Consider the following 24,721-nt stretch of genomic DNA (forward strand, 5'->3'; position numbering starts at 1 on the left):
CCTTTTTTTAACAAAACGCACCCTATTTTTTTTTTTTAATTTTGCATGTGCAAAAATACTAGATATTATGCAAACACTTCAATTCCATATCAACCCATGAAATACTAAGTTTACAGCTCTTTACTGTAGGGAGTTTGATGCTGGGTGTATCTCAGCTAGAGAAACTTGGAGTCAAGTGAAAGTGTAGATGCATGAGGTGATTTTGTTGTTGGTGGTAGTTTTTGTTTGTTTTTGAACAAGCAGCTATTTCCATGCTTTACAACCTCAATCCGAAGGGCATACCAACAAATGAATGGGATTACAGTTGCGTATATGTAAGTAACTGTTTCTAACATAGGCACATAACCTATCTGAAGAAGAAAAGAGAGCACGTAGCTTTCCTTCCTTTGCAGATCATTTTAAAAGAACACACACAGATATTTGTTCAGCTTCTCAGCTTAATTTCACTTGAATAGGTATAGGACATGTCGAATATTTAATGGATTTTCTTACATCAGTTAGGGAGCGAGTAAACCGGCGAACAATCCACTGGGCTCACGAGGGCTTTTATTTCTGATGTTGTGAGCTGTTTCGTGACTCCTCATTGCCATCATTTCAAAATGCCAGTTTTCTCATGTGAAAATACAGCACGGGGGCACTTCTTGCAGTTTGGGTTTCTTACACAGAAGTCACATATCCTAAAGGCTGAAGTGATTCTTTTTAATACATTTGCACTTCAGAGGCATCTTTGCTTAAGGTGTGTCCGCCTTGATTTGTATTTTTGTGCCAAAGTTAACTTTTGTTCTCTAATGGTACAAGAAAGGAAGAAAAAGCTTGCCAAAAGCTTTTTTTATATAGAAGCCAAACGATGCTGTTTCTCATTCGGGTGTAATAAGCTTCCTGCAGTTCCTGCTGCCTCCCCGCCTCCGTTTCTGGGAGACTTGGAACACGATGCATTCCATGATCTTAAGCAGGGAACAAATGGAGGCTAGTCAGCCTCGCTAGCTGAACACTTCCAATCTCACCCGTGGAGTTCTTTTGTGTCCCTAACAAGGAACACGATGAATTTGCCTGGGGCTCTTCCCCAGGGACTTTCCTCAGCTGCTGCATCCCCCTGGACCGGGCCGGGATGCAACGCGCGGCGCCTTCTCCTCCCCGCCGCCTCCAGCTCCGCTGCGGCGCCCGTCCTCAGCCCCTGGCCCTGACCGAGCGCTGGGGGCAGCCGCTCCGCCCCACCTCGGAGCCGCAGCCCACTCCCCTCGGTTCGCCTCGCCGCCGTCGATCCCTGCGCGATCCCCTTCCCCCGCTCAGCCCGGCACCGCCCCACCGCCGCTGCGGGCACCGGAGGGACGGGGGAGCCGGCCCCGCTCCCCGTACAGGCGGGACAGGGCCCGGCCCCGCGGGGGCCGCCTCAGCGGCGGCGGGAGAGCCCGGTGGCGGGACCGCCCTCTGCCCGCGCGGGCGCCCGGGCGGGGCTGCGGGGCGGGGCCGCGGGGCCGCCGGGAGCGGTGACGTGTCCCCTAGGCCCCGCCCCCACGCAGGGTATATAAGGGGCGGCGTTCACGCCGTCGGTCTTTTTCGCTCCGGGTTTGCCGCCGCCGTACAGGTGAGGCACGTCCGCGCGGGGCAGGCCGGGGCCGGGGCAAGGCCGGGCCAGGGGCCCGTGAACCCCGGGGGCCCGGCGAGTGTCGAGCCAGGGCGTGCCCGCCCGCCCGCCAGCCGCCGCGGAGCGGTGCGGTGCGGTGCGGTGCGGTGCGGTGCGCTGGGGGCCGGGGGGGGAAGGAAGCAGGGGCGGGGGAACCGGGCAGGCGGGAGAGTGCGCGCCGGAGAGATGGCGACGCTTCGTCCCCCTCGATCCCCGTCCTCACCCGATCCCCTTGATCCCTCGAGGCCCCGGGCTGGGGCCTGGGGAGGGGCGTGGCCATGCCGGCGTGGGGTACGAGGCGCCGGGCCGCCGGCCCCCGGCCGCGTTGGCGGCGGTGGGCCCGTGGCGACGGGAGGCGCGGCGCGGTGCGTGGCGGGCGGCGGCGGGGGAGGGGGGAGGGGACGGGGCACGCGTAAAAAAATGGCCGCTCGCCTTTCCTGCCTGCCGCCAGCTCCACAAAATGGAGGACGCGGCGGCCCGGGCGGGGTGCGTCACACAAAGGAGCGGGCCGGCCCCGCCCTCCGCGCTCCCCGGCGGCCCCGCCGGGCCCGCCGCGCCGCCGCCCCGCTCCCCGGCCGCCGGGGGTAACTCGAGCCCGGCGGCGGCGCGGGGAGGGGGCGAGGCGAGGGGCGCTCGGCGGGGGCCCCCGGCCGGCTCCCGCCCGCGCCGCCCCTCCCCTCCCCCGGCGGGGCGGGGCCGGGGCCTCCATCCCGGCCGGGCCTCCCCGGGCCGCCCCGCATGCGGCGCCGCCATCGCCGCCCGCGGCGGCCTCCTGCCCCCTCGGCCCGGTCCCCGCCGGCGGCCCGGGGAGGGCGGCGGCGCTCGAGGCGTAACTGGAGTTTTTCTGGGAACTTGCAGGTGTCGATTCTCTTTTGCCGAAAGAAAGACCTTAACTACCACCCGAAATGGGAAAGGAGAAGACCCACATCAACATCGTCGTCATCGGCCACGTCGATTCCGGCAAGTCCACCACCACCGGCCACCTCATCTACAAATGCGGTGGTATCGACAAGAGGACCATCGAGAAGTTCGAGAAGGAAGCTGCTGAGGTGAGTGGGCCCGGGGCATCCAGCAGAATTTCGGTGGTGCGGGGGCGAATAAGGAGAGGTTGAGTCGCAAAAGTGAAGTTGCAGGCTGTTCTGCGGCCACAGGGAGGCACTTCGGCTGCAGCTGTCCCAGTGGCTGAACGAGTGCGCGACTGTTGGGTGGCCACAGGGCGGCAGTTGGGTTGCAGTTGTCCCCGTAGTTGAACAAGTGCTGAAGTGTTGAATCCGCCATTGTGTTAGCTGGCAAAGCTCGAATTGTGAAGTGGGAACGAGGGAAAAGAAAAGGTAGTCTAAAGCTCTGTCCGCATAATTATGCGTGGAATCGGGACTTGAGCTTCAAGTCTTCGCCTACATGTAGTTGAGGATAAAATTAAAGAAGTTGCTCTGATAAGATTTATTTCTGAAAATGGGAAAGGTGTGGATTTTGGTGTTTGAACCTGTAGAAAATCTTATTCATTATACCTTTTTTCTGTTTTTTTCTGTGTAATAACAGCATAGGTCTTGAGCACATCACGGAATGAAATGTAGGGGATATTAGGCTGAGTGACAGTTACGATGTTGATTATCACAGGGATTGCATTAGTAAGAGAACTTAAATTTGTAGAGGACACTTGATAGTAGGGCTTAGGCTCAAGAGATCTATCGTAAAGATGTGTTAGTGCAATTAACAAGTTGTCAAGAGGGCTAAACTGTCAACAGGTTAAATAACAGAAAACAGTTGGCATTTCTCGCTAGTAGTGCCAAGTGTATCTTGTTGCTTGTTATACAAGCTGCAACATTTTTCAGTATTAAACCACTTACTATTTTTAGATTTTGCTCTTTTGCCAGTGTGTGATCTTTCTGAAGTAAATGCAAATATATATTCTTAAAAAAAAGTGGGGGGAAATAAAACACAGGGTTTGTTTTTTGTTTTAATCCATAGATGGGCAAAGGTTCCTTCAAATATGCCTGGGTCCTGGACAAGCTGAAAGCTGAACGTGAGCGTGGTATTACTATTGATATTTCCCTGTGGAAATTTGAAACTAGCAAATACTACGTCACCATCATTGATGCTCCTGGACACAGAGACTTCATTAAGAACATGATTACTGGAACTTCTCAGGTATGTAAATGGGACTAAGGATTTGGGGAGTTCAGACAGGGTCTTCCTTGGTGGCTGGGGGGGTTCCTCTAATACCTTGACACGTGTGCAAGCATTATAATGAGGGTTTTGTTTGTTTTTTTTTTTTTTCTTCAAAGGCTGATTGTGCTGTCCTGATTGTTGCTGCTGGTGTTGGTGAGTTCGAGGCTGGTATTTCCAAGAACGGGCAGACCCGTGAGCATGCCCTTCTGGCCTATACCCTGGGTGTGAAACAGCTGATTGTTGGTGTCAACAAGATGGATTCCACTGAGCCACCTTACAGCCAGAAGAGATATGAAGAGATTGTCAAAGAAGTCAGCACTTACATCAAGAAAATCGGCTACAACCCAGACACTGTAGCTTTTGTGCCAATTTCTGGTTGGAACGGAGACAACATGTTGGAGCCGAGCTCTAACGTAGGTTTGATATTTGTTTATATTAAGAAATGAAACTAGGAGCATTATTGAGATAAATTATGCAATAGTAAAATGCCCTTTTTTTAATAGTTATGTTTGGAAGTGCCAAGGTCAAAAATCAAATCCCACCGCTTCACAAATTCTCACTCTGCAATAGCGTAGCAAGCAAATACTAAGATATGCTACTTTGTCTTCTCTAGCCTTGTGCCGTTAAAATTGGCAGACAGTTCACGTCTGAGCCCTTTTTTCTTTTTATTTTTTTTTGTTACAGATGCCCTGGTTCAAGGGATGGAAGGTTACCCGAAAGGATGGCAATGCCAGTGGAACCACCCTCCTTGAAGCTTTGGACTGTATCCTGCCACCAACTCGTCCAACTGACAAACCTCTGCGTCTGCCTCTTCAGGATGTCTACAAAATTGGCGGTATGTGTTCTCTGTAACGCTTCTCACTTGCCAGCAACAGCTAACGTATGGGACAGAAATGCAGGTGTTTGCCTGAGAGCTGTTTTTTTCAAGTGGAAAATGTAGAATACTCGAGTGTTTTCTCCTGTAAGGGCATATATTCATTGATCTGAATTACTAATGTTGCTTCTCTTTTGTAGGCATTGGTACCGTACCAGTTGGTCGTGTGGAAACTGGTGTTCTGAAGCCAGGCATGGTGGTTACATTTGCCCCTGTCAACGTTACAACTGAAGTAAAATCTGTTGAGATGCACCACGAAGCCCTGAGCGAAGCTCTGCCTGGTGATAACGTTGGCTTCAATGTTAAGAATGTGTCTGTGAAAGATGTTCGCCGTGGCAACGTTGCTGGTGACAGCAAGAACGATCCTCCAATGGAAGCTGCCGGCTTCACTGCACAGGTAATTTTTGCAGCTGTTGGAAGATGTTTGAAATGTAGCTCTGGATTGTGAAATACTAGGGTCTTGTTCTTTGATACTAGTAGGCTACGCTATAAAGCAACAGAGACTTGTGTTCTGAGTTGTATTTGCTTGAAGCAAATCACAGGAAAGCCCTGGCTCTTTAAGACACATCAGTGTTCAAAATTATCCCAGCGATAACTTAGCTTTCTTGGTTTTCTAGGTTATTATCCTGAACCACCCTGGCCAAATCAGCGCTGGTTACGCGCCTGTGCTGGATTGCCATACTGCTCACATTGCCTGCAAATTCGCTGAGCTGAAAGAGAAGATTGATCGTCGTTCTGGCAAGAAGCTGGAGGATGGCCCCAAATTCCTGAAATCTGGAGATGCTGCCATCGTTGATATGATCCCTGGCAAACCCATGTGTGTCGAGAGCTTCTCCGATTATCCTCCTCTGGGTAAGGCATCTCATAACATAAAAATAGGTTAATCCTGATCTCTGGAAAAGACACTCCTTGGTTTCTAGTATCGGGATGTAGTGTGTTCTGTAAAATGCTATTAAAAGCTGTGACTTCAATAGAAACATCGAAGTGGAACCAAAACTTCAGCAGTTCAGATCGTTCTGTATCTCTTTCCCAGTCTCGTGCAGTTTACTGTCCTAGAGTGGTATTTGCCCGCTCGCCCCAAGTTGCGCGTTGCCGCTGCGCAGATCACGCTGCGGGTACGGCGCCCTAGGCAAAAGTCATAAAACCTGTTTTTGTTTTCAGGTCGTTTTGCTGTGCGTGACATGAGACAGACGGTTGCTGTTGGTGTCATCAAGGCAGTTGACAAGAAGGCTGGTGGAGCCGGCAAGGTCACAAAGTCTGCCCAGAAGGCCCAGAAGGCTAAATGAAAATTCTGTACATCAGCTGCCACCTCAGTCTTAATCAGTGGTGGAAGAACGGTCTCAGAACTGTTTGTCTCAATTGGCCATTTAAGTTTAATAGTAAAAGACTGGTTAATGATTACAATGCATCGTAAAAGCTTCAGAAGGAAAGGAATGTTTGTGGACCATTTGTTTCGTGGCAGTTTAAGTTATTAGTCTTTAAAATCGATAAATTTTTTAAAATGGAAACTTGACCAAAAAAATCTGTCACAGAATTTGAGACCATTAAAACAGAAGTTCAACGCTACGTCTGTGTGTTCTTTGGGTTAATGTTAAGTTTATAGCAAAACCTATATACAGTCCTGGCGGGATCAGAAAGGATGAATGTTACTTGAGTATGTTCAGAAGTTGCAAAGCAAATACTCAGATTTGTTGTTTTTGAAAAGTAGAGCAAAATTCAGCTGCAGGTTTAGTTGTAACTGATACAAGCCTTAAAAAAAAAATTCTGTGGTGCTTCTTTAAAGATGGTTTCAGATCAGATAGCACAAATACCAGGTAACAGCTGCAGTATTGCGGTGCATTCTGTGAGTAAACCAAGAAAACTTTATATTGGGAAGAAGAACCAGTGTGAACAAAAAGACATGTAGCCTTGACAAAGCATAAACAAAGAATCAAGTGTCGGGTTTCCCGTAAGTCTTGGACACGGATTTTTCTGATTGCCGGCAGAAACAGATTTTTTTTTTTTTTTTTTTTCTGGGGAACTGATTAACTGTTCTGTAGCATCTTTCAAGATGAAACACATCTAAATATTTTCTAATATATATAGTAAGACATTCAATAGCTAAATGCAAATTTTGTTTGGAAGGAGGCTTTGATGCTTGTCAGGCCATCTCTGAACGGCCCAACATAATAGCATCTTGCTCAGTTTTTATTTCAAGAGCAAAGCTGAGAGAGAAACCAGCGGGCGTTTCCACTGACTTCCAACAGGGTGGTGCTTGCACCTCTCCCGCTCGGTGGTCTTGAATTTCTGAGCTTTGGGTCGAGGAAGTTTCTAGGACGTCCGCTCGGAGCAGGTCCTGGTGCCTTCCCCAGAGCGATGGGGTCCACGCATGCTGCGACGTCGGCACGCAGCGATGTGGCGGGACCCCGTGCTTGTTGCTGTCTTTTTAATGGGGTTGAAGATTTGGATCAGGCAATTGAAGTCAAATTGGGTAGCAAGTCCAGAAGATTACTATTAAATACTAGATCAATAATCCAAGTACAACATTTTGGGCTGTAAGAAATACCAGCTGTAATTAATTATATTCTGGAATCCCCATTTAAGTCTTGCTTTGAATTGGTAAATCGAGACAAGCAGTTAATGGATAATCAGATCTGGCTTGCATAATGATGCAGCTGTTTTACTAACCTTTAACACGATTTCCCCACAGCGTCCCCACCTAAGTTCAAAAAGAATGCAGTGTCTTTGAAGGGTTATTGTTCCATGACACCAGTATGTTTGTTCTGTCTGTAACAGCTGTATTCTCTCGTTTGTTTTCCTTTCCTTCAGCTATGTGCTTGCTCTGCAGGAACTCTCAACATATCTGTACTGCTTGGATAACCTGGAACTGCTGTTACTTATTTTCATGTTCTTTGTTTGCTTTGGTTGGATCTTTCCTCTTTTTCTGCTCACCTTCTGTCTTAACTACAGTAAAACCTTGGAGCATTATACGCTTTTTGAAGGTATAGATGTACCGAGTACGGTGGAAGCGAGGGCTAGAGCGCTTGAAGACTGGAATTTAGTAAAGGAATCTGATTGTGATTCTTCAGTTGTGCTTCTAAAGGTGTGTTGGTATCCCCAAGGCAGCAGGAAGTACGTCACTTCAAAACTGAGGCAGAGGTACCGTTGCCATAATAAAGCTCAAGGATCGTGCCAAACCTTTGCATGCCTTTCAGTTAGACCGCTGACTTTTTTTTCCAAGAGACTGGTCAGACTGGTTGAGCAAAGTGCACAGTTGTAATTCGGATGAAAAGAAAAACAGCTTCGGCATGAACTGCGTCTGCGGCGCAGCTCTGCGTTTGTTCGGTTTCTTGGGCGCTCTGCGTAGGTGCAGGATGTTTGGTTTGGCCGGCGGCGGCCTGGATACGCAACGGCCAGTCTGTTCACGGTTCCTCCGCACTCTGCGCGGCGTTGTCTTCAGCTGGCTGTACGTGCTCAATTACAGTTCGGAAATAAGCTTGTAATAAGCAACTGACTCAGACTGAAGCCTTAAGGCACCGTAAGGTTTGAAGCAGCATCGGGCGTTGGACGTGTCTCTGGTCCCAAGCAGCAGGAGCTGAAGGGCGGGCAGGGGCTGAAGGCAGGCTGGGCAGCTGTTTCGGGGGGCCGTTTTCTTCTGATCAGCGGTGCGTAGATAAGAAAAAGTGCAAAGTGTGGCAAGTGCAAAAGCTGCCGGGAAGATGTTTCGTGTTAAAATTGCCCGGCTGATCAGGTGCAAGAGTCAGCTTCCCAGTTTGGGGCAGAGGAGGCGGTTCTGCCGCCGCAGGAGAAGAAGAGAGAGACAGTATTGCAGCTAATAACTTTACATTATACACAGTAAAAACAAATAGATGCTTGTGATCGCTCTGCCTGTGATACTAGTAATTGCTTTCAAGTTTTTAAAACCTCAATTATACCAAAATTCTGATTTTTTTTTTTTTTTTTTTTTTTTTAAACTGTTGTAGAGCAGTTTTGCTTTCTATGCACTAACGCAAATGCCATCTCGGTTCTTTTATTAATCTTTGACTACCTGGGGAAATTGTTAGACTTTTGTAAACAAAACTTGGGAATAAAACTACTTTGGTCAAACTTTTAATAAATGTTAATAGTTGAGAACTGTATTTGTCTTCTGACTGCTCATTTCTTTAAGCAACTTCTACGGCTGTCCTTAATTCTTTCCATACTGTCCTGTAATGCTGGTGATGTTTATACAGAAGCGTGAAAGCGTACTGCCACGGTGATGCAGCTAGCTGAAGGCAGAAAACTAGGCTAGAATATCAGCCTTATTTAATCTGTTTTGAGTTTTATTGCTGAAAGCGGGCGGTGGGGAGCTGGAAGATTGAAACGTGATTTCCTTTTCAGTTGATGATGCCTGCTTTGGGAGTCCGGAGGGCTTTTAGTACACAGAAATATTCCAAAAATGTCTGTGGTGAGGTATGGGGGGACGCGGATGCAACAAAGCCTGGTCTGCGTAGGGAAATGGAGCAACACAGGCAGAGCAGCTATAGCCAAGTAATTTCTTGCTCGGTTTTGTTTCCCTAGGTGAATATTTTAGGCTGGAATATAAAGGGCTCTGCTCAGGCTGCTGTCCCAAGGTTTTTTAATCATATCCCAGACCAGCTTGTGCGCAAGGCTGGTAACTGGAAGAGTTAATTTTACTGAAATTGCAGGTGGAAGACTTAATTCACATTCTGATTGTGGCTGGCTCAATATATTTTGAAAGGTATTGACAAACTCTGACAAATTACTGATTATTTCTCTAAATGCATATTTTAAATTTTAGATTTGGTCAAGATAAAATCACGTAGAAACAAATTAAACTTTGTACTATAGGGGGATGTCCTTTTCCTTGTTGGTGCCAAATCCTTCAGTGCCTGTTTGAGAACAGCATCACTTTGATCTGGATCACAAAAACATCTCGCCTGTTTTCAATTCATATTGGTTAAATGTTTATGTAGAGTCTAGAGGGGGCTTGGGGGCAGCGGAGGGGTGGGAGGAGGACAGGGGAGGGCTGAGGAGCTCCCTGCCTCCCCAGCAGCACCCTGCTGCCCTGTTCGGGGCTCTGCAAAGCACAGCTCCAGACGTGAAATACTCGTTTCTGCCTGTCCCCAAAGTGCTTGCGCGTAGGAGCCTTACTTGCTGTGAAGGATGGAGGCTGAGCTTTCTGAGGTTTTTTTGGTTTGTGTTTTTTTGTTGGTTTGTTTTTTTAAAAGCCCCTTCACTTCAGTGCTGGCCAAACTTGTGAGCCAGGTTTTTTCCTGCCCGCACAGGGTGTGCAAGGGAGGGCACTGGAGAAAGAGCCTGCTTGATGGAGCCGGGAGTTTCACAGGGAGAATTTTCTCTCTCTCTTTTCAGTGCAAATTCCTGACAGTATTAACACCCTTGAGTTCATGAGATTCCAGATCTCTGTTATTTTTAAGTCCTCAAATTCTTCGTGTTTTTTGACTGCACCAAACAGTCCTTTCTGTCTAGGAGTTTAGTCTTCTGAAATTGCAAATCCTAAACAATAGCCAAATCATAAGCTAAACCGAGGAATAAACAGAATTAACTGTAACCATGGAAAATAACATCAGGCCGAATTATTGTTTCTCCTGCAATGCACCTGCTAGGTACCAAGGGGAAGGCCGAAACCCCTTCACTTCAGGAGGAAAAGGAGAGCGCCCAGGGCGCAAAAGAGCTGAAGGAAAACCTGGTAGAGAGAAAAACTGTATCTGTTTCCAAAACACAGGAGCTGTGAGGCTTTTAAGCCTTTTCTGAATCTTCCTTAGTCCCTTCAGATTATTTCTGCGTTATAAATCAATTACATCCTTGTCTGCTTTTTTTTTTTTTTTAACTAAGGTTACTTTCTCTGGCTGCCTACTGATAATTCTTTAATCCTTTGTGTTTCAAATATTTACACAATGTAATTCAAACCTGCTAGCTTCTCCGCACTGATAAGGTGACAGTTAAACACATGTTTTCCTCAAAAGCTGCTGGATGAAGTACTGAGAGATAAATGGGAGTGCGATTCCCCTCCGGGCGTCTCTGGCCTGCAGGTGGGGGGACGGTGGGGCAGCAGTGGGGCGCACTAAGGGGTGGCTGTGCTTAACGGCTCTGAATTTGTGCAGTTTTTGCCTTCTTTCTTCCTCTTTTTTAAAAAAAACAAAACAACAAAAAAAAAAACCTCAAAGGAATGTAAGCTTTCACCGGTGAAACATCCCTTGTGGGCCCAGCGCATGCTTTGAAGGATGCTGTAGCGCCAGGTTTGCCCTCGGCGTGCTGATGTACCGAGCTAGGGCTTTCTCCTGGCTTTTCTGAGCAAAGTAACCCAGTAACCTGGTCGTCCTTCTGCAGGAGCACCTGCTAGGCCAAGCCCAGCACAAACACAAGTCAGTGGATATAGCATATTATAGCATATTAATGTTATTTTTTCTTTAATTTTTTATTACACAGACTCTGGATATAACCAGAGCCAGCTCACCCATAACTCAGGGCCCTGCCTGCTCTGCCAGCAGCAGTCACGGCCACCTTTTCCCTTTCAGCCCAGTAAAATCCGAATTATTCAACACAAAGGGGATGAGCCAGAGCAGAGGCCGTTTCCCCACCCCAGGGCCCTGTCCTGCGGAGCTCAGCGCAGCCGGGGGGCTGGCGAGGCAGCTGGTCCCAAACCCCCACAGCGAAGGAAAGGCAAGACAGCCTGCCCCTCCAGGAGGGGTTTTATTGCAGGTAGGGATGAAATTTAAATGAAAGTTTCACATTCTGCTTATCTGCAGCCACATGGGCACATCTGAAGCAAAACTTCCATTTTTTTTCTGTGATATATGTGTGTATACACACACATACACGTACATTTATATATTATATATATAACATATATATATATATACACACACAAGATGCCAATTTTCTCTTGCTTTTAATTATTGCAGTTGCCAGACTTCTTAAAACTCTGCAGTTCCAGTTCTGAAGCTGGATTCTGAGCTAATTCCTTAGTAAATAGGGTGAAAAAATCCCAAACGACTAAATATTTAGTTATTATTATTTATTTATTATTTATACATATTATCTTTATTATTTATTATTACATATTTAATTATTGTTATTAAATATTTAGTAAATATTTAGTTTTGTAAGCTGGACTGTGGCTCTGCTAACAGGGCATGGGTATTTTGGAGAAAGAAATGTAGGCTTGTTTGGTGTTAAGAGTTGTCTCTGTGTAAAACAAGCCCTTAAATAGCCCTTCCCAGAGGAAAAAAAAAAAAAAAGAGTAGGTGAATTTAAATGTAATTATAGGTTTGCTCCTACTTGACTGTTATTTCTAGTAATAATAACTAGCATTATGTAGTCTGCTGCTAAAGTGCTTTTCTGGATGGCAGTACTCTACTTCTTTGGAGACGGAGGGGATGTCCGTGTGCCCAGGGACCAGGGGAAAGGGAAGAGCAACCCCGAGCAAGAGCAGAGCGGCTCTGCCCTGCCGCAGTCGCTGCCTCGCGAGGGTAATTCTGGCGACTCATTTCTGGGCACGAATCCTCGGGATTTCCACACTCGTGGCACAGCTGTGAGGAGAACTGAGATGACGGTGTGCGACGTGACCGCTCTGCAGCTGGTACAGCCGCTTCCAGCTCATGCCGGACGCCCGCCACCATCGGCCGGCCCCACGCTGGGGCAGTGTCACCGAGCCGGCCCGCGGCCGCCCGGCCGAAGCCCCGCGAGGTGCCGTGGGACAAGGATGAAACCTCGCTGAAGCAGCCAGCTCGGCAGTACCAGCCACAGCAGCCTTTCTACTTGTGACTCCAAAAATCCCATATGCTTGTGACACGAGCCACCATCTGGTCACACACGGCAACTTTCAAGTAAAGCCACATAAAATTGAAACTGAGACTACTCACAAGCCTGTCATCAGCTCCCCGCTCTTCTTGCTTCCCTGTAAGGCACGGCGTGAGCTCATTTCCCACCTGGCTCTGTGCCTGCTCTTCAGTTAACCACATCATGCCCTAAGTCACTTGGAACAAGAACAGCGCGTGCTCATCGGTCCCCAGCGATGCCTCCTGGGGCTTGCACTGGGAGCTGCAGCTGGCGCTAGAAATGAACACCTTCACCCTTCACTTCATCTGCCTCCCACCTCCACCGCAGCATCAGCCTTTGCTGAACCCTGCTCCTCCCGGGAGCCGTAGTGGGGAGGTGCTGGCTCTGTAGGGACACAGATGGGGAAACTGAGGACGTGTTCGAGCCTGTGGTTCACAGCCGAGCACCCCAAGGAGACATCACAGGCTGTCAAAATATCTAGACTTAAGTCTGCAAAGAGGTGAGGAGGTTGCAGCCTCCAGCTTTCAGGCTCGATTTGCCACTACTGGACTCCTTGGCACAGCGGTCAAGGCCCAGCCACTGCGTATGGTGACTACGGGGTCAGAAAGCCTCTGATGGGAAGCCACATCTGTCTCCTCCCTCATAGTTACATGTGCAGGGTTAAGCCTACACAGCAGTTTAGAAAGAAAAGAGACAAAAGCATAATTTTGTTTCCCTAAAGCATCCCTGTGGTTAAACCAATAGATCAAGCATCAATCCCTTTTTCTCTGCCCTTTTTGCAACAGCAATTGCAGAGCAAGTCTCCCATGTTCCAGCTGAATGCCCTGGCCACCACTAACTTTCAGCACAAGAGGGGAAAGAGGCATTTTTTTCTCACTAGCTCCGTGAAGCTATGCCAAGAGAGGGAAACAAACCCCTGGAAAGACACTGAGCAGCACAGGCCATGGTTTGGGGAGAGGCACAGAGAGCAGCTCCCTAATGGGAACGGCAGCTCCTTGGGGACAGCGGATTCCTCCCGCATCCACTAAATGGGGCCTTGAGATACTTGTCACTGGGTGGAGGAGCACAACCTGGGGGTGTAGGCATCAAAGCCAATAAACCCCTGAGCATCTAAAATGAATACAAGTGACGATCGTTACTTACCAAAGTGTAAAGGCAATGATGTTCACTTTGGAGGCGCATCTGTACTTGCAAGGGCCAGCAAGGTGGGGTACTAAAAGACCTTTAGCACAGCCACTGCTGTACCATCGCAACCATTCCAGCAGCACTGAGACCATCAAAGATGGGGTGGTGACAGCTTCTAGTGTCTCCTAGCATAAAATTTCTTCCCATTTTTCTCTTGCTCTCATCTTCCAGGCAGAAATAAAGAAAAGATGAAGAAACTGGGCAGTCCAAGTACTGTGTAAAATGAAGGCTAGAATAGGAAAGGAAGACAACAGTTGTCTTGAAAATCTGGTACAAGATAGAATGGCAGAGATCTGAGGAAATTTGGCTTAGGGAAAATTGTTGATCACCAGGCCTGCATTCTGCAGGAGGGAAAAAAAAAAAAAGAGACTCGCACTGAAACAGGGAACACAAAGACCCTTGGTATGTGCAACGAGTTAGGCCAGCCTCACCACGCATCCTCCCCTCCCTGCTTGCCTGGTCACAGTAAGGATTACAGGAGGACAAAACGCGATTCATTACAGCACGGCCAAGGAAAAGCAAGCAGCCAGCCACGTTAGAGGCAGGCTCCTCTGGTTCTGCCCTTCCCATCCTGTCAGGCTTAGCCAGACCGCAGGACCTGTGAGGGTCTAAGCTCACTTTGTCTTCGTGTAAAAACCAAACCGTGGGCCTTGTAACAAATCCCCGCTGGAGTCAGAAAGCAGATGGCACGATGTCTGCATTCTATCTGCCCATGCTATTTACAGCCGATTATTTAGCCTTTCTGTGCTTGGTTTTCTTAACAAAACAAATAGAACCACTTGTAGCTACGATTTCTTCTCATGTTAAAAGTCTTCTCGAACAGGAACCGTTCACTAAGCACAAGATGTTGTGGCAAACCCTATACGCATGAAACTAATACCTGAGGAACAGCCAGTCCTCAAATTCGTGCACACGCCAGGTTTGCCGTTTCAGCAAACACAGACATCATTAACCCACACATGTGAACAGAGGACACCTTGTCTTAACACGGGAGCTCGCCAGTGGCCAAAGACCCACTTCACACTGAAAGATAGAGAGCAGTTGTTACAAAAGATTTGCTGGAAAGCAATGCATCCACGCACTTCTGACTTCAGTTTCCGCAAGAGTTAACTAACTGTCTCCCCTCTTTCTCACTCTTAGACCACAGCTGTGCATTATTAAATTGTTAGAAGCAAAAAAAGCAAAAGCCCACTCCTGCTCTTCCTTTGACACCGGTGGAGCCCAGTGCAGCGGAATCACCCTTTGATTTACACTGGTGTGTGTGAGACCAGTACCAAGGCCTTTGTAGCAGAGAAATTTAGCAGAGAAAGCAGAGGAAGAAGTGTTTGCTTTTGTAGCAGGGTGTGAGGGGCTTGCCTTTCAAGACACACATCAAGACACACAAGGTTTTCCTGTCAAATGACTGCTGACAAAAACTAGGAAATGCAGTTTTGAGACTGCACAGTCTGCTTAAAAGCGAGAGGATGAAGGTGTCACTAGGGCTTCCTTCCCAGTCCGTAAGAACGAGATCTAAGTTTTTACAGACATCGGTACATCAAAACCAAACAAAACGCAAAGATAATGCAGTGAAGAAAGCATGAGACTTTCTTGACCAGAAGCTCTGCTGCTTTGAAGAGGCAGAGAGACAAGGGATTCAGGGCTGCTTTGGATTCACATAGCTGGAATTTTGAGAACACCATACCTGCAGCCTAAGTCACACCGCAGAAAGCGTAGCTGCCTTCCTTACACTAAACATAAGGCTTACAAAGTTGAAGTAATTCTTTGAGCTAACAAAGCTGAAAGGAACATAGGCTACAGATCGCGTGTCCAAAGCTGTTCCGTACAAGCCAATAGCTGGTGACTGGGAGACGCCTTCAGGGGGGGCAGAAGATGCCCTGAACAAAGCTGTAAGCTCTGCCCATCCTCCTGCTGCATGATGGGGCCCCTATCAACAGAAAGGGATTTGCTCTGACTCCTTTCTCTGGACAGGAAAGAAACCACTCACTCAGAGCAAACAGACAGAGAAAAGTCCAGGACTGTAATTTCAAAATGATAGCTATATTTAACTCCAACAAAACTTGTTCCCAAACCTGCTTGCAGAGCCAATTCAGAGGATGTTCAGAAACAAGAGCAGCATCAGAGACTGCTGCCTAAGTCAGGCGAGGACTCAGTAGGTGCGCAGCAACAGCTTGAATTTAGCTGTTCAGTTTCTTGATGGCATGTGACAAACTAACTGCCCCAAGCGTACCTCGTTCGGATGCAAGTTATATTACTGTCACTTGCAGGACCAGCACTGATGAGAAACCCAGCCACCCACCCACTGGCCCCCAGCACATCAGCCTGTCAGTCACCCCCCTGCCTGGAGCTGGGGCTCCCGGGGCAGGCTGCGACGTGCCCCCCCGCCTCTCCTCAGCGGCCCGGCCTAGGCAGTGAGTCTCACTGCGCCTGCCTTCACCAGCTCTGCCGCGAATCTCAGCCCACCTTTCCTGTGAACTGTGACCCAGTGAATCGCCAAGGCCACACTGAAAGCTAAGTGACAACCAAGTTCTTCAGCAAGTTTCAAGATAAGCTTTATTTATTTTAAAGGAGAGAAAAAAAGCCCAGGATAGTGTTTACATTCAATCGGTCTCCTACGTAAGCTTAAATATTCATGCGGCGCACATTTTCATAACCAAGCGTCTCGTGTTGGCTGACTAAAACATCAGACCGTGCGCAGTCACTGCACAGCTACAAACCCAAGTAGTAACGTCAACGGAGCACACTTTCCAGCTCAACTCCTCTTGGGCTGCCGTGGGTTCAGCATGGTAACATTTCTTACTTGTTTCAGATAAGCGAAACACCGTCCTTTCCAACATGCTTTAAAACAGACTTTGACTACCTGACATCTTCCAAATGAGCGGAATTTTAAAAGCAATTCCCCTGTCTTTTCATTTGGATTGGCAACATCACAGGCTGTATTTGGGTTCCCGAGCATTCATCATCTTTGTTCTACTCAATGACAGTGCCACAGGACACAACTAGAACTGCTTTGGATCCAGCCAGCATCAGTTTTATCTGTGAATTGGCTTGTGAACACAGCTGATCTTGCCACGTTCTCTGGTAGGAGGGGTACACTTCTCTACAAAGGTGTTTTAACAAAGGTACTCTCTGGCTCCTCTTCAGAAAACCCTGCTGAAATCTGTCTTTGGGAAGTTGCTTTCTCTGAGTACATCTTCCCTGGTAAATACTTGCCAGTTGGAGGTAACGCTTTTAGCTTCTGTGTCTTCTGGTGATTGGTTTTCACAAATCTTAGCAGGTTAACGATAGCAGCTGGTGTAATTCCAGGAATGCGGCTGACTGCACCGATCTGCGTGTGGAAGCAGGAACAAGTTAACTAAGAACAAACCTACACACTGGAGCTAGTGAGAAATGAGATCAAAACCTGTGGGTATTGCTTTCCCTGATTCTCCTCACCCCCCATGCTCCTTAGGACAACACAGAAGGGATTTCATTGCTGCTCAACCTTGCTGTGGCCCAATATCTTACCGTTTGGGGACGGTTAGAGTCCAGTTTCTCCCGCACCTCTGTTGAGAGCGACGCATCAATGGCAAAGTAATCTAGGTCCTCTGGCAGTCGGAGGGCTTCATCACGACGCACTTCTTCTATTTCCTGCTGTTGATTGACTACACACCACTCGTAAGCAGCTGTGATGGAAGATCAGGGAAACAAAATGACCAGATATAGATGTTCATGTGAAACAGGTCACTTGCAGGAATTCTTGGAAGCAGAATGAGCAATTCCTCCGAGACGGTCAAAAGCTCCTCAGGAAGTTTCTAGCCTCACAGACTAAAGAGCCTAATTCACATCACTACTTTGGAAGAACTCATACTCTTTCATTTGTTACAGGAATTCAGATACACAGGTTGGCTTTTCCTCTCATCCCAGGAAAGGGTGGTCTATTTGACAGGGCAGTAAGGAGGAAAAACCCAGGAGTGCACATGAATAATTGATCTCACCCCACAAAGTGAAGCACGGGTCCTTGCATCGGGCTGTGGCCTACGGTAAAAGGTGCATGCTCTGGTAAGTGTTTCATCTCCCTAAGCAGCAACATGAAACACACTGGGATGAAGGGGTTGGCTCTCCCCTTACTGAACAAAACCTACACAGATCCCACTCTGGTACTCTACCTTCTATTTTCAATCTCTCTGCCAGTGCTCTCCATTGAGCAAGCTTTCCCAGGGGCTCTGGGACAGCCCTCGCCAGAACCTCCATGTTGGCCTCCGGATATTGAAGGATGTCAAAGGCACTGGGGAGAACAAGAGTAAGTTTTTATGGTAGGAAGGAGTCACTTGCGTAAGGCAGATTTACAGCTGTTTCCAGCCCAAACTTGTAAAGATCTCAGCATAAGCCAGAACAACTGCAGAGCCAAGCTCACCTCCCTACTATCTCCTCTCACTGTACACACGAGCAGTTCAGCTCTTCAAGAGGGCTTTATGAAAAAATTTCTTTATGACAAAGGAACAGCCAGCTAGCCAGAGGTAAGGACACCAAGGGGAACCTTTCACACAGACTGAGTCAGCCAGGTCTTAGTCACTGATTCACTTGGTCTGTTCAACCTGGAGAAGAGGAGACTGAAGGGAGACCTCATCGCAGCCTACAGCTTCCTCACAAGGGAAGGAGGAGAGGCAGGCGCTGACCTCTTCTCCCTGACAACCAACGATAGGACCCGAGGGCACGGCAGGAAGATATGCCAGGGGAGGTTTAGGTTGGACATTAGGAAAAGGTTCCTCACCCAAAGGGTGGTGGAGCACTGGAACAAGCTCCCCTGGGAGGTAGTCAGGGCACCAAGCCTGATAACACTCAAGGAGCAACTGGACACTGCCCTCAGACATATGGTATGATTTTGGGGGTTGTCCTATGCAGGGACAGGAGTTGGACTCGATGATCCTTGTGGGTCCCTTCCAACTCAGGATATTCTATGATTCTATGAAAACAACAGAGAAGATAAGGTGAGATAAAGGATGGGTAAGGGAAGCAAGGGCCTTTGTGTACAAGAGCAGCTACCATCTGACACTAACCTGAAATCAATCCCTGCTTTATCAAGCTTCCAGCAAAGCAGCAACCCATTGCAAAACGGTCACCACTTGGTGACGCTCTCAATAAGACAGCAAGCACTGACTGGGCCAGTGGAGTACCCCCTTACTTTGGGAGCCTATGTCAGCACCAGGAAATGTGGCATAGTAAAAACAGCAACGTTGCATTTATTCTATAGGCAAACATCAGATGTCTGTCCCCTGAAGGTGATAAAGCTGGAATCTTGGAGTACTGAGATGGCTTCAGGAAGGATGGACAAATGCTGTGAAACCACTAGCCAGATGTGCTAAAGCAAGCGTAGATCATACCAAAAAGCTTCAGTGGTAACCTTTACCTGACAGGCGACCTTCGATTGCTACTGATGGGAACTTCTGGTACTAACTGGGACCATTTGGATATGCTGAACTGAAGGGATTTTAGTGTTGCAATTCCATCCTCTAAAGCAGCTCTCATCTTAACTGCTTGTTCGTATCGCTGCTGTGACACACACCCAGCTTCTTCAAAACCTGCAGAGACAGAAGGCGTATGAGACAAAGGTCTACAACCAGGCAGGGCTGCTCACTGCAAGAGCCACCATAATAAAATACCTCTGTGGGTGAGCCTGGCGTCGGCATTGTCAGGCCGGAGGGACATGCGGAACTCCACGCGGCTGGTGAACATGCGGTATGGCTCGCTGGTGCCCAGAGTGGTAAGGTCATCGATCAGGACACCAACGTAGCCTTCGGTGCGACTGACGATGAAAGGGGGCTTGCCATGAACCCGTAGACAAGCATTGATCCCAGCAATCACACCCTAGGCAGACAGAAAACAAAACAAAAAACATTTATTGGTCTCTTCGTGGCTAAAATATCAGCACATCTGCCTCCAAAGACCCATGTGTCAAACTGTACACTAGAAAATGCAATAGTCTGTGCTAGTCATCTGGGCAGTTTCTTTCTTGCGATACTACGACTGTCTGAGGGGCTTCTTGGCCCCTGCTGACATAACCAGAGACAATTCCCACATCTTCAGTTATACCCATTGCACAGTCCCCACGCTGAAACATTTGACAGTGCTTCCCATTACTTTTGTTACCGCTATCTCAGTAACAGCAACTGTAGATTCTAAAAGTAAAAGTATCTGGGCAAGTCTGGAACTGGGGTGTGCAACAAAAGAAAGAACATCCCATTAGCACAAGATGGGCCTAGCAAGACTGCGTATCAAAGACAAATGCCAAGGCAATATTGCTTTCTGAATGCTGAGTATACACAATCAGATTCACCCACCTGAGCTGCAGCTTCTTCATAGCCTGTCGTGCCATTTATCTGGCCTGCAAAGAAGAGGCACTGAACAAGACGAGATTCCAGAGAAGCAGTCAGTTGACGGGGATCTAAAAAATCATATTGCACCCCGTAGCCTATGACAAACAACAAGACAGATCTTATGGGAGGGATTTTGAAGGTCCCTATTTATCAGCAAAGGCAATCAGTGGGGCAGAATGACTTAGGTTATCCACTTTTATTTACGGCTTAAAAACAACCAAGGAAAAATCCCTGCATCCAAGAATTAATTTTGTTTCATATTCTCTTTGTTTTGCTACGCTCTAAACAAAATCTGGGTTTTATTAACTGGTAACCAATATGACAAATAGATTTAAAACTATTCAGCCCCCTCACCTGGCTGTAACATCTTGGCTTTTTCCAAGCCTGGGATGGATTTGATCACCTGTTCCTGGAGCTCAGGTGGCAGCGTCATCGACATGCCTTGGGGGTAAATGACATTGGACTCCAAGCCTTCGGGCTCCAGCCACACCTGATGTTCTCGGTTTGGGAAGCGCAGAACCTTTGATTCAAGAGAGGGACAGTACCTGTAAGAGTAAATAGCCATGAGCACCACCTGACATGGAGAAAAAGTAACTTTCCAGAAGCAAAGCAGGGGAGACCCACAGTTTCAGACAGATTGTCAGCTTGTGCCGTTGAGAGCCTTGCATGATGCCGCACACTTACCGTGGACCCCTTGTTGTCTCCCTGATATGGTTGTTCAGGTGGAGGTTATCATGGATTATCTGCTGGGCTTTCAGGGTAGTGCGAGTCAGGTAACACAACAGCTGATCTTCTGGCTGAAAGAGGACAAAGCTCACTTTTAAGTTAATCCAGTCACAACACTGTACTCTTACTAAACAACTCTGTTTGAGTATCTCTAAGGGCTTTTCCATGACAGTTGGCTCTCCCTTCCTGGAGGGATGGGTAGCGCTGTCATACCCACCGTACAGACAGAACGAGAGTAATCAGAGAGCCTGAGCAACGTGCCCAAAAGCAGACCAAGAACAGAACAGAACCTGGGAGCCCAGAATTCAAGTTCTATTCTATACACGGTATTCCTAATTACAGGATGGATATTCCTATTAAAGCAACACATTATATCACAGCATTCAAATTAACCACAGGAATTCAAAGCTCTAAAGTAAGAGGAGTAAGTGCTGACTCTACCACTAATAGCCAATTAAAGAGTTTGGTGAAGACAAAAAAAGAAATCTCTCAAAATGCTGCACTTCACATGGAAAATTCAAGGCTTGAAAAAAACCCACCGTGTAAAGTATTTCACTGATTTGTCCGAAAAAGTCAATAGACTCACATTCAAAATAGTAATAATGTTGCACCTCAACTCCTTGAAACCTTTCCTACACATACCAAGGACTTCAAGGGATATTACATTTGCCCCCTCCCTGATTATAATAGGTTACTGCAATTCCTACATGCTGTGGGGCAAATTAACTCCTGATACTGAATTCTGTACTATTTAACTACATCATGTAAGAACGCCATCCATTTTGCAAGATTTTCTTTGGAAAATTGAATTTCTTCTGCTTTTCAGTTACTGTTAACATGCCACCTCTGAGCTCTGTGGATAACTCCATCCTTTCTCTTTCCAAATCAACACTATTAATGATCTCCAATTTCAACATTTTAATCTTATTCTAGAGCTGGGGTAACAAGCAAGACATCATAAATCTCCACAATACAGGTCTAACACTGGAAGTATTTTGTAAACCAACCATGTAACCAGCACATGAAGAACACTACTAACAATTATGATATTTTGTGCAATTCTGACTCTAAAAGGAAAGAAAGTTTGGTTCTTAAGTTGAGAACTGAGAGGAAAAAGGTACTTGCTTCCAAAAGAAAACAAGCAATTTCTCCCTTTGCATTGAGAGTCCTCAGAAACATAACGCCTCCAGTATGAATACAGCCCAGCTCCCTTTCCCAGCCATCAACTCCCTGGCTGATTCTGAGCATGACATTCCCTGAACCGCTCCCCACCGGGCTCTGTGTGCATTTGACACGTGCTACCCCACCTTGATCCACACAGACTCGCTGAGGAAGCTGAACGGCACCGGAGGATTGTCAGCCTCGCGTTCCTCCAGACCACTGAAGTCGATTGTATCTTTGGCAAGTCGGGGCGGTGTCCCAGTCTTCAGCCTGCCCACGGCAAATCCCAGTTTCTCCAGAGTCTGAGCCAGCCCGATGGCTGGCTGGTCCCCTAGCCGCCCAGCCGGGTGCATCTCCAGTCCGATGAGGACCACACCCCTCAGAAACGTACCGGTGGTCAGGATAACACTCCCAGCATGTACTGTGCTCCCATCCCCTGAAACGGCAAGTTTTCAGAGATGCACAGATTTTAGTATCAACAAAGCCCTGGTATTCTGCTGCTTCTGTCTAAAACTAGACTAAGAGTGTTCACGGAGGGTTTATCCACCTTGTATTATTTAACAACATCAGCATTTCATAGTAAAAGCATTAATAGCTTATAATACTGCTTAGTTAATTAATAGCAATAATACTGCTATAAACAGCATATAGTTATTCCTATATTTTTCTTACTCCTAAGCATGTTACCCCTAACGCAGAAAACCCACTCCTGGGAAAAATTCCTACCCAGGCCTTTATTTCGGAAAGCTTGTTTACTAGAATAGCGAAGGGTAATAAAGCATGAGTCTGCTAGTAACAGGAGACCACTGCCTTGTAACGTTGCCGGCAGCATATGCCATTTACCAAATAAAATCGCAAAACACAGCATGGAATTCAGTATCACTAGCCTGAAGAAAATTAAACTTATGTAACCTCCCAATATCCTGTCAGTCCAGGGATGTTTTTCATTGCATTACACATATTAACCTAGTGGAGTTCACACTCGGCCTAAATCACCTCTATCGGCTAATTCAACTTTCTCACTGATGAATCAGAAATGTTCACCCCAAAGGCCGCTCGTGGTGCGGAGGAAGTGAAGGTGCTGGCTGAGTTACTAGCACGTACCCAGAACGACTCCTGTGACTTGGCATTTCCCGGGACGGTCTGGTTCTGGCTCTGTCAAGAGAAGATCCTCCACAGATGCCTCATGAACTGTCAACAGCGGTGTGTTAAGGATTTCTTTCTGTCATGAAAGGAGTTACTGCAAAAATCTAGGAAGTTGAGACATACGGGCAGTCCCACACCCTGCTCATTTCCAAAACATCCATCACCCTCGTCCCTTTTCCATTCTTACCAGGTCAGTTGGCAGAGACTCGGTCACTGTACTATCCTGGTCTATCAAGCAGAACTTTTCATTCACAGATAGAGTTTAAGCTCAAAAGAATCTATTTGGTCATGAAGCCTGACCTGTATAAATATCTATGTAAATACAGATACCTCTATAAAATGCTAGAGAGTTTTTTAAACTATGCTGAGCTCCGACAACTTACGTTGCATTAAAGTGCCAAACAGAAAGGTATCTAGGTTTGACAGGAAAATATTAAAAACCACCCCCCCCGCCGCCATCACCTGTAGTTTATGCTAATACTTCAGATTTGAGTAATTCATTCTAATACTCCAGCCCACAAACACATACAAAAAAATCCCTGGAAATAAAACCGTGGTTTTAAACTGGTCATCGCTCATGACTTTCTCTTAGAATACCCCCGCTCCCATTTGACAGCAGCTGCCGCTTTTACCAGACTGTATATAGAGATATCCCTGTCTGCAGGGCTGTGCATCCTTAAACGGGGGAGCCCGGGGGCCGCTCCCCGGAGCGCTCCCCTTCCCAAGCCCGGGCGGGGGAAGGCAGCCGCCCCCCACCCCCGCAGAGGGACACCCCAGGCCGAGCCCCCGCAGACAGCGGCCCGCCTCCGCCCTCACCTGCATGTTCTCCTTGTAGCGGCGCCGGTCGATCTGGGCGCGGAGCCCCCACACGGCCGGGCCCTTGACGCGGTTCAGCACCTTGTAGTGCACGCCGGCGCGGTCGCAGACCCGGCCGCACAGCCCGTCCAGGGCGTCCACCTCCCTCATGAGATGCCCCTTCCCGATGCCGCCGAAGGAGGGGTTGCAGGACATCTCCCCTGGGAGGGACACACCGACACCCTCACCCGAGGCTCCCGCCACCTCCCCGGCCTAGCGCCGCCACCCGCACCGGCCAGGCGCCAGCCGCCCGCGGGAAACCGGCTCCCCGCTCCGCCCGCCGTCCAGCCTGGCCCCGGCCCCGGCCCCGGCCCCGGCCCCCCCCGCCCCCGGCCCCGGCCCCCCCCGCCCCCGGCGGTACCGATGGTCCCGATCCTGTGCGTGAGCAGCAGCGTGCGGGCCCCGCCGCGAGCGGCCGCCGCCGCCGCCTCCGTCCCCGCATGGCCGCCACCGATCACCACCACCTCGTAGCGCGGTGCCGCCGCCGCGGCCTCGCTGCCCGCCCGGCGGTGCCCGGGGCGCGGCGTCGGGGGTAGCGCCAGGCGGCGCCAGCTGCTGCGCAGCAACATGGCGCCAGGCGCGGCGGCGGCAGCGAGGGCCCGCCCGGCCGCGGGCAGCGGCGGAACCGGAAGCGGCGGGCGGGAGAGGCGGAACCGTTTGCTCCCGGGGCGGGGGGCGGCGGTGGCGGGGCCGGGGCCGGGCGCCCCTCCGCCGCCCCCCGCTACCCCCGCTCCGTGAGGAGCGGCCCCGGCGGGGGGCGGCGCCTGCTGCCGGGGCCCGTCCCGCCGCTCCGGCGGTAGCGAGCGGCTGGTGAGGCCGAGCGGTGCCGGTGCTCCCGTGCCCTCC

At 48.7% G+C, this 24,721-nt stretch overlaps 2 protein-coding genes across 9 annotated transcripts; one reads left to right on the forward strand and one right to left on the reverse strand.

Annotated features, from left to right (window-relative positions):
- Positions 1–1,440: 1,440 nt before the first annotated feature.
- On the forward strand, positions 1,441–6,233 carry EEF1A1 (eukaryotic translation elongation factor 1 alpha 1). Its single transcript, XM_087774652.1, has 8 exons — positions 1,441–1,585; positions 2,483–2,673; positions 3,593–3,772; positions 3,910–4,206; positions 4,478–4,628; positions 4,808–5,064; positions 5,285–5,519; positions 5,829–6,233. The coding sequence occupies exons 2-8, from the start codon at positions 2,530–2,532 to the stop codon at positions 5,951–5,953; spliced, it is 1,389 nt and encodes a 462-aa protein (XP_087630778.1). The 5' UTR covers positions 1,441–1,585; positions 2,483–2,529; the 3' UTR covers positions 5,954–6,233.
- A 9,933-nt stretch (positions 6,234–16,166) lies between these two features.
- On the reverse strand, positions 16,167–24,477 carry MTO1 (mitochondrial tRNA translation optimization 1). Of its 8 annotated transcripts, XR_015708259.1 has the most exons (13): positions 24,237–24,477; positions 23,837–24,036; positions 22,979–23,096; positions 22,021–22,310; positions 20,672–20,784; positions 20,342–20,532; positions 19,952–20,082; positions 19,274–19,478; positions 19,021–19,192; positions 17,780–17,898; positions 17,609–17,648; positions 17,139–17,296; positions 16,821–16,959 (listed from the first exon to the last, which is right to left on the reverse strand). XR_015708259.1 is itself a non-coding variant. In XM_087774868.1 (12 exons), the coding sequence occupies exons 1-12, from the start codon at positions 24,442–24,444 to the stop codon at positions 16,732–16,734; spliced, it is 2,046 nt and encodes a 681-aa protein (XP_087630994.1). In that variant the 5' UTR covers positions 24,445–24,477; the 3' UTR covers positions 16,167–16,731. The 8 variants fall into 8 exon arrangements, 4 of the variants coding, with proteins under 4 accessions (XP_087630994.1, XP_087630995.1, XP_087630996.1 ...); XM_087774868.1 differs by lacking the exon at positions 17,609–17,648 and having other exon boundaries at positions 16,167–16,959; positions 19,952–19,995; XM_087774869.1 differs by lacking the exon at positions 17,609–17,648 and having other exon boundaries at positions 16,167–16,959.
- Positions 24,478–24,721: the final 244 nt, after the last annotated feature.

Source organism: Nipponia nippon, unplaced genomic scaffold (genome assembly GCF_047370975.1).
Source record: "Nipponia nippon isolate SJK-2023a ecotype South Korea unplaced genomic scaffold, ASM4737097v1 scaffold_4, whole genome shotgun sequence".
NCBI lineage: Eukaryota > Metazoa > Chordata > Aves > Pelecaniformes > Threskiornithidae > Nipponia > Nipponia nippon.

Bases quoted from the DNA above. Each gene is read 5' to 3' on its own strand.
- EEF1A1 (XM_087774652.1), top strand. From the start codon at position 2,530: ATGGGAAAGGAGAAGACCCACATCAACATCGTCGTCATCGGCCACGTC. The intron at 3,773-3,909 runs GTATGTAAATGG...TTTTCTTCAAAG, and splicing joins TGATTACTGGAACTTCTCAG to GCTGATTGTGCTGTCCTGAT. The intron at 4,629-4,807 runs GTATGTGTTCTC...TCTCTTTTGTAG, and splicing joins GGATGTCTACAAAATTGGCG to GCATTGGTACCGTACCAGTT.
- MTO1 (XM_087774869.1), bottom strand. From the start codon at position 24,444: ATGTTGCTGCGCAGCAGCTGGCGCCGCCTGGCGCTACCCCCGACGCCG. The intron at 23,097-23,836 runs GTGAGGGCGGAG...CTTTCATGACAG, and splicing joins GCTACAAGGAGAACATGCAG to AAAGAAATCCTTAACACACC. The intron at 22,311-22,978 runs GTACGTGCTAGT...TTGCCGTTTCAG, and splicing joins AGTCACAGGAGTCGTTCTGG to GGGATGGGAGCACAGTACAT.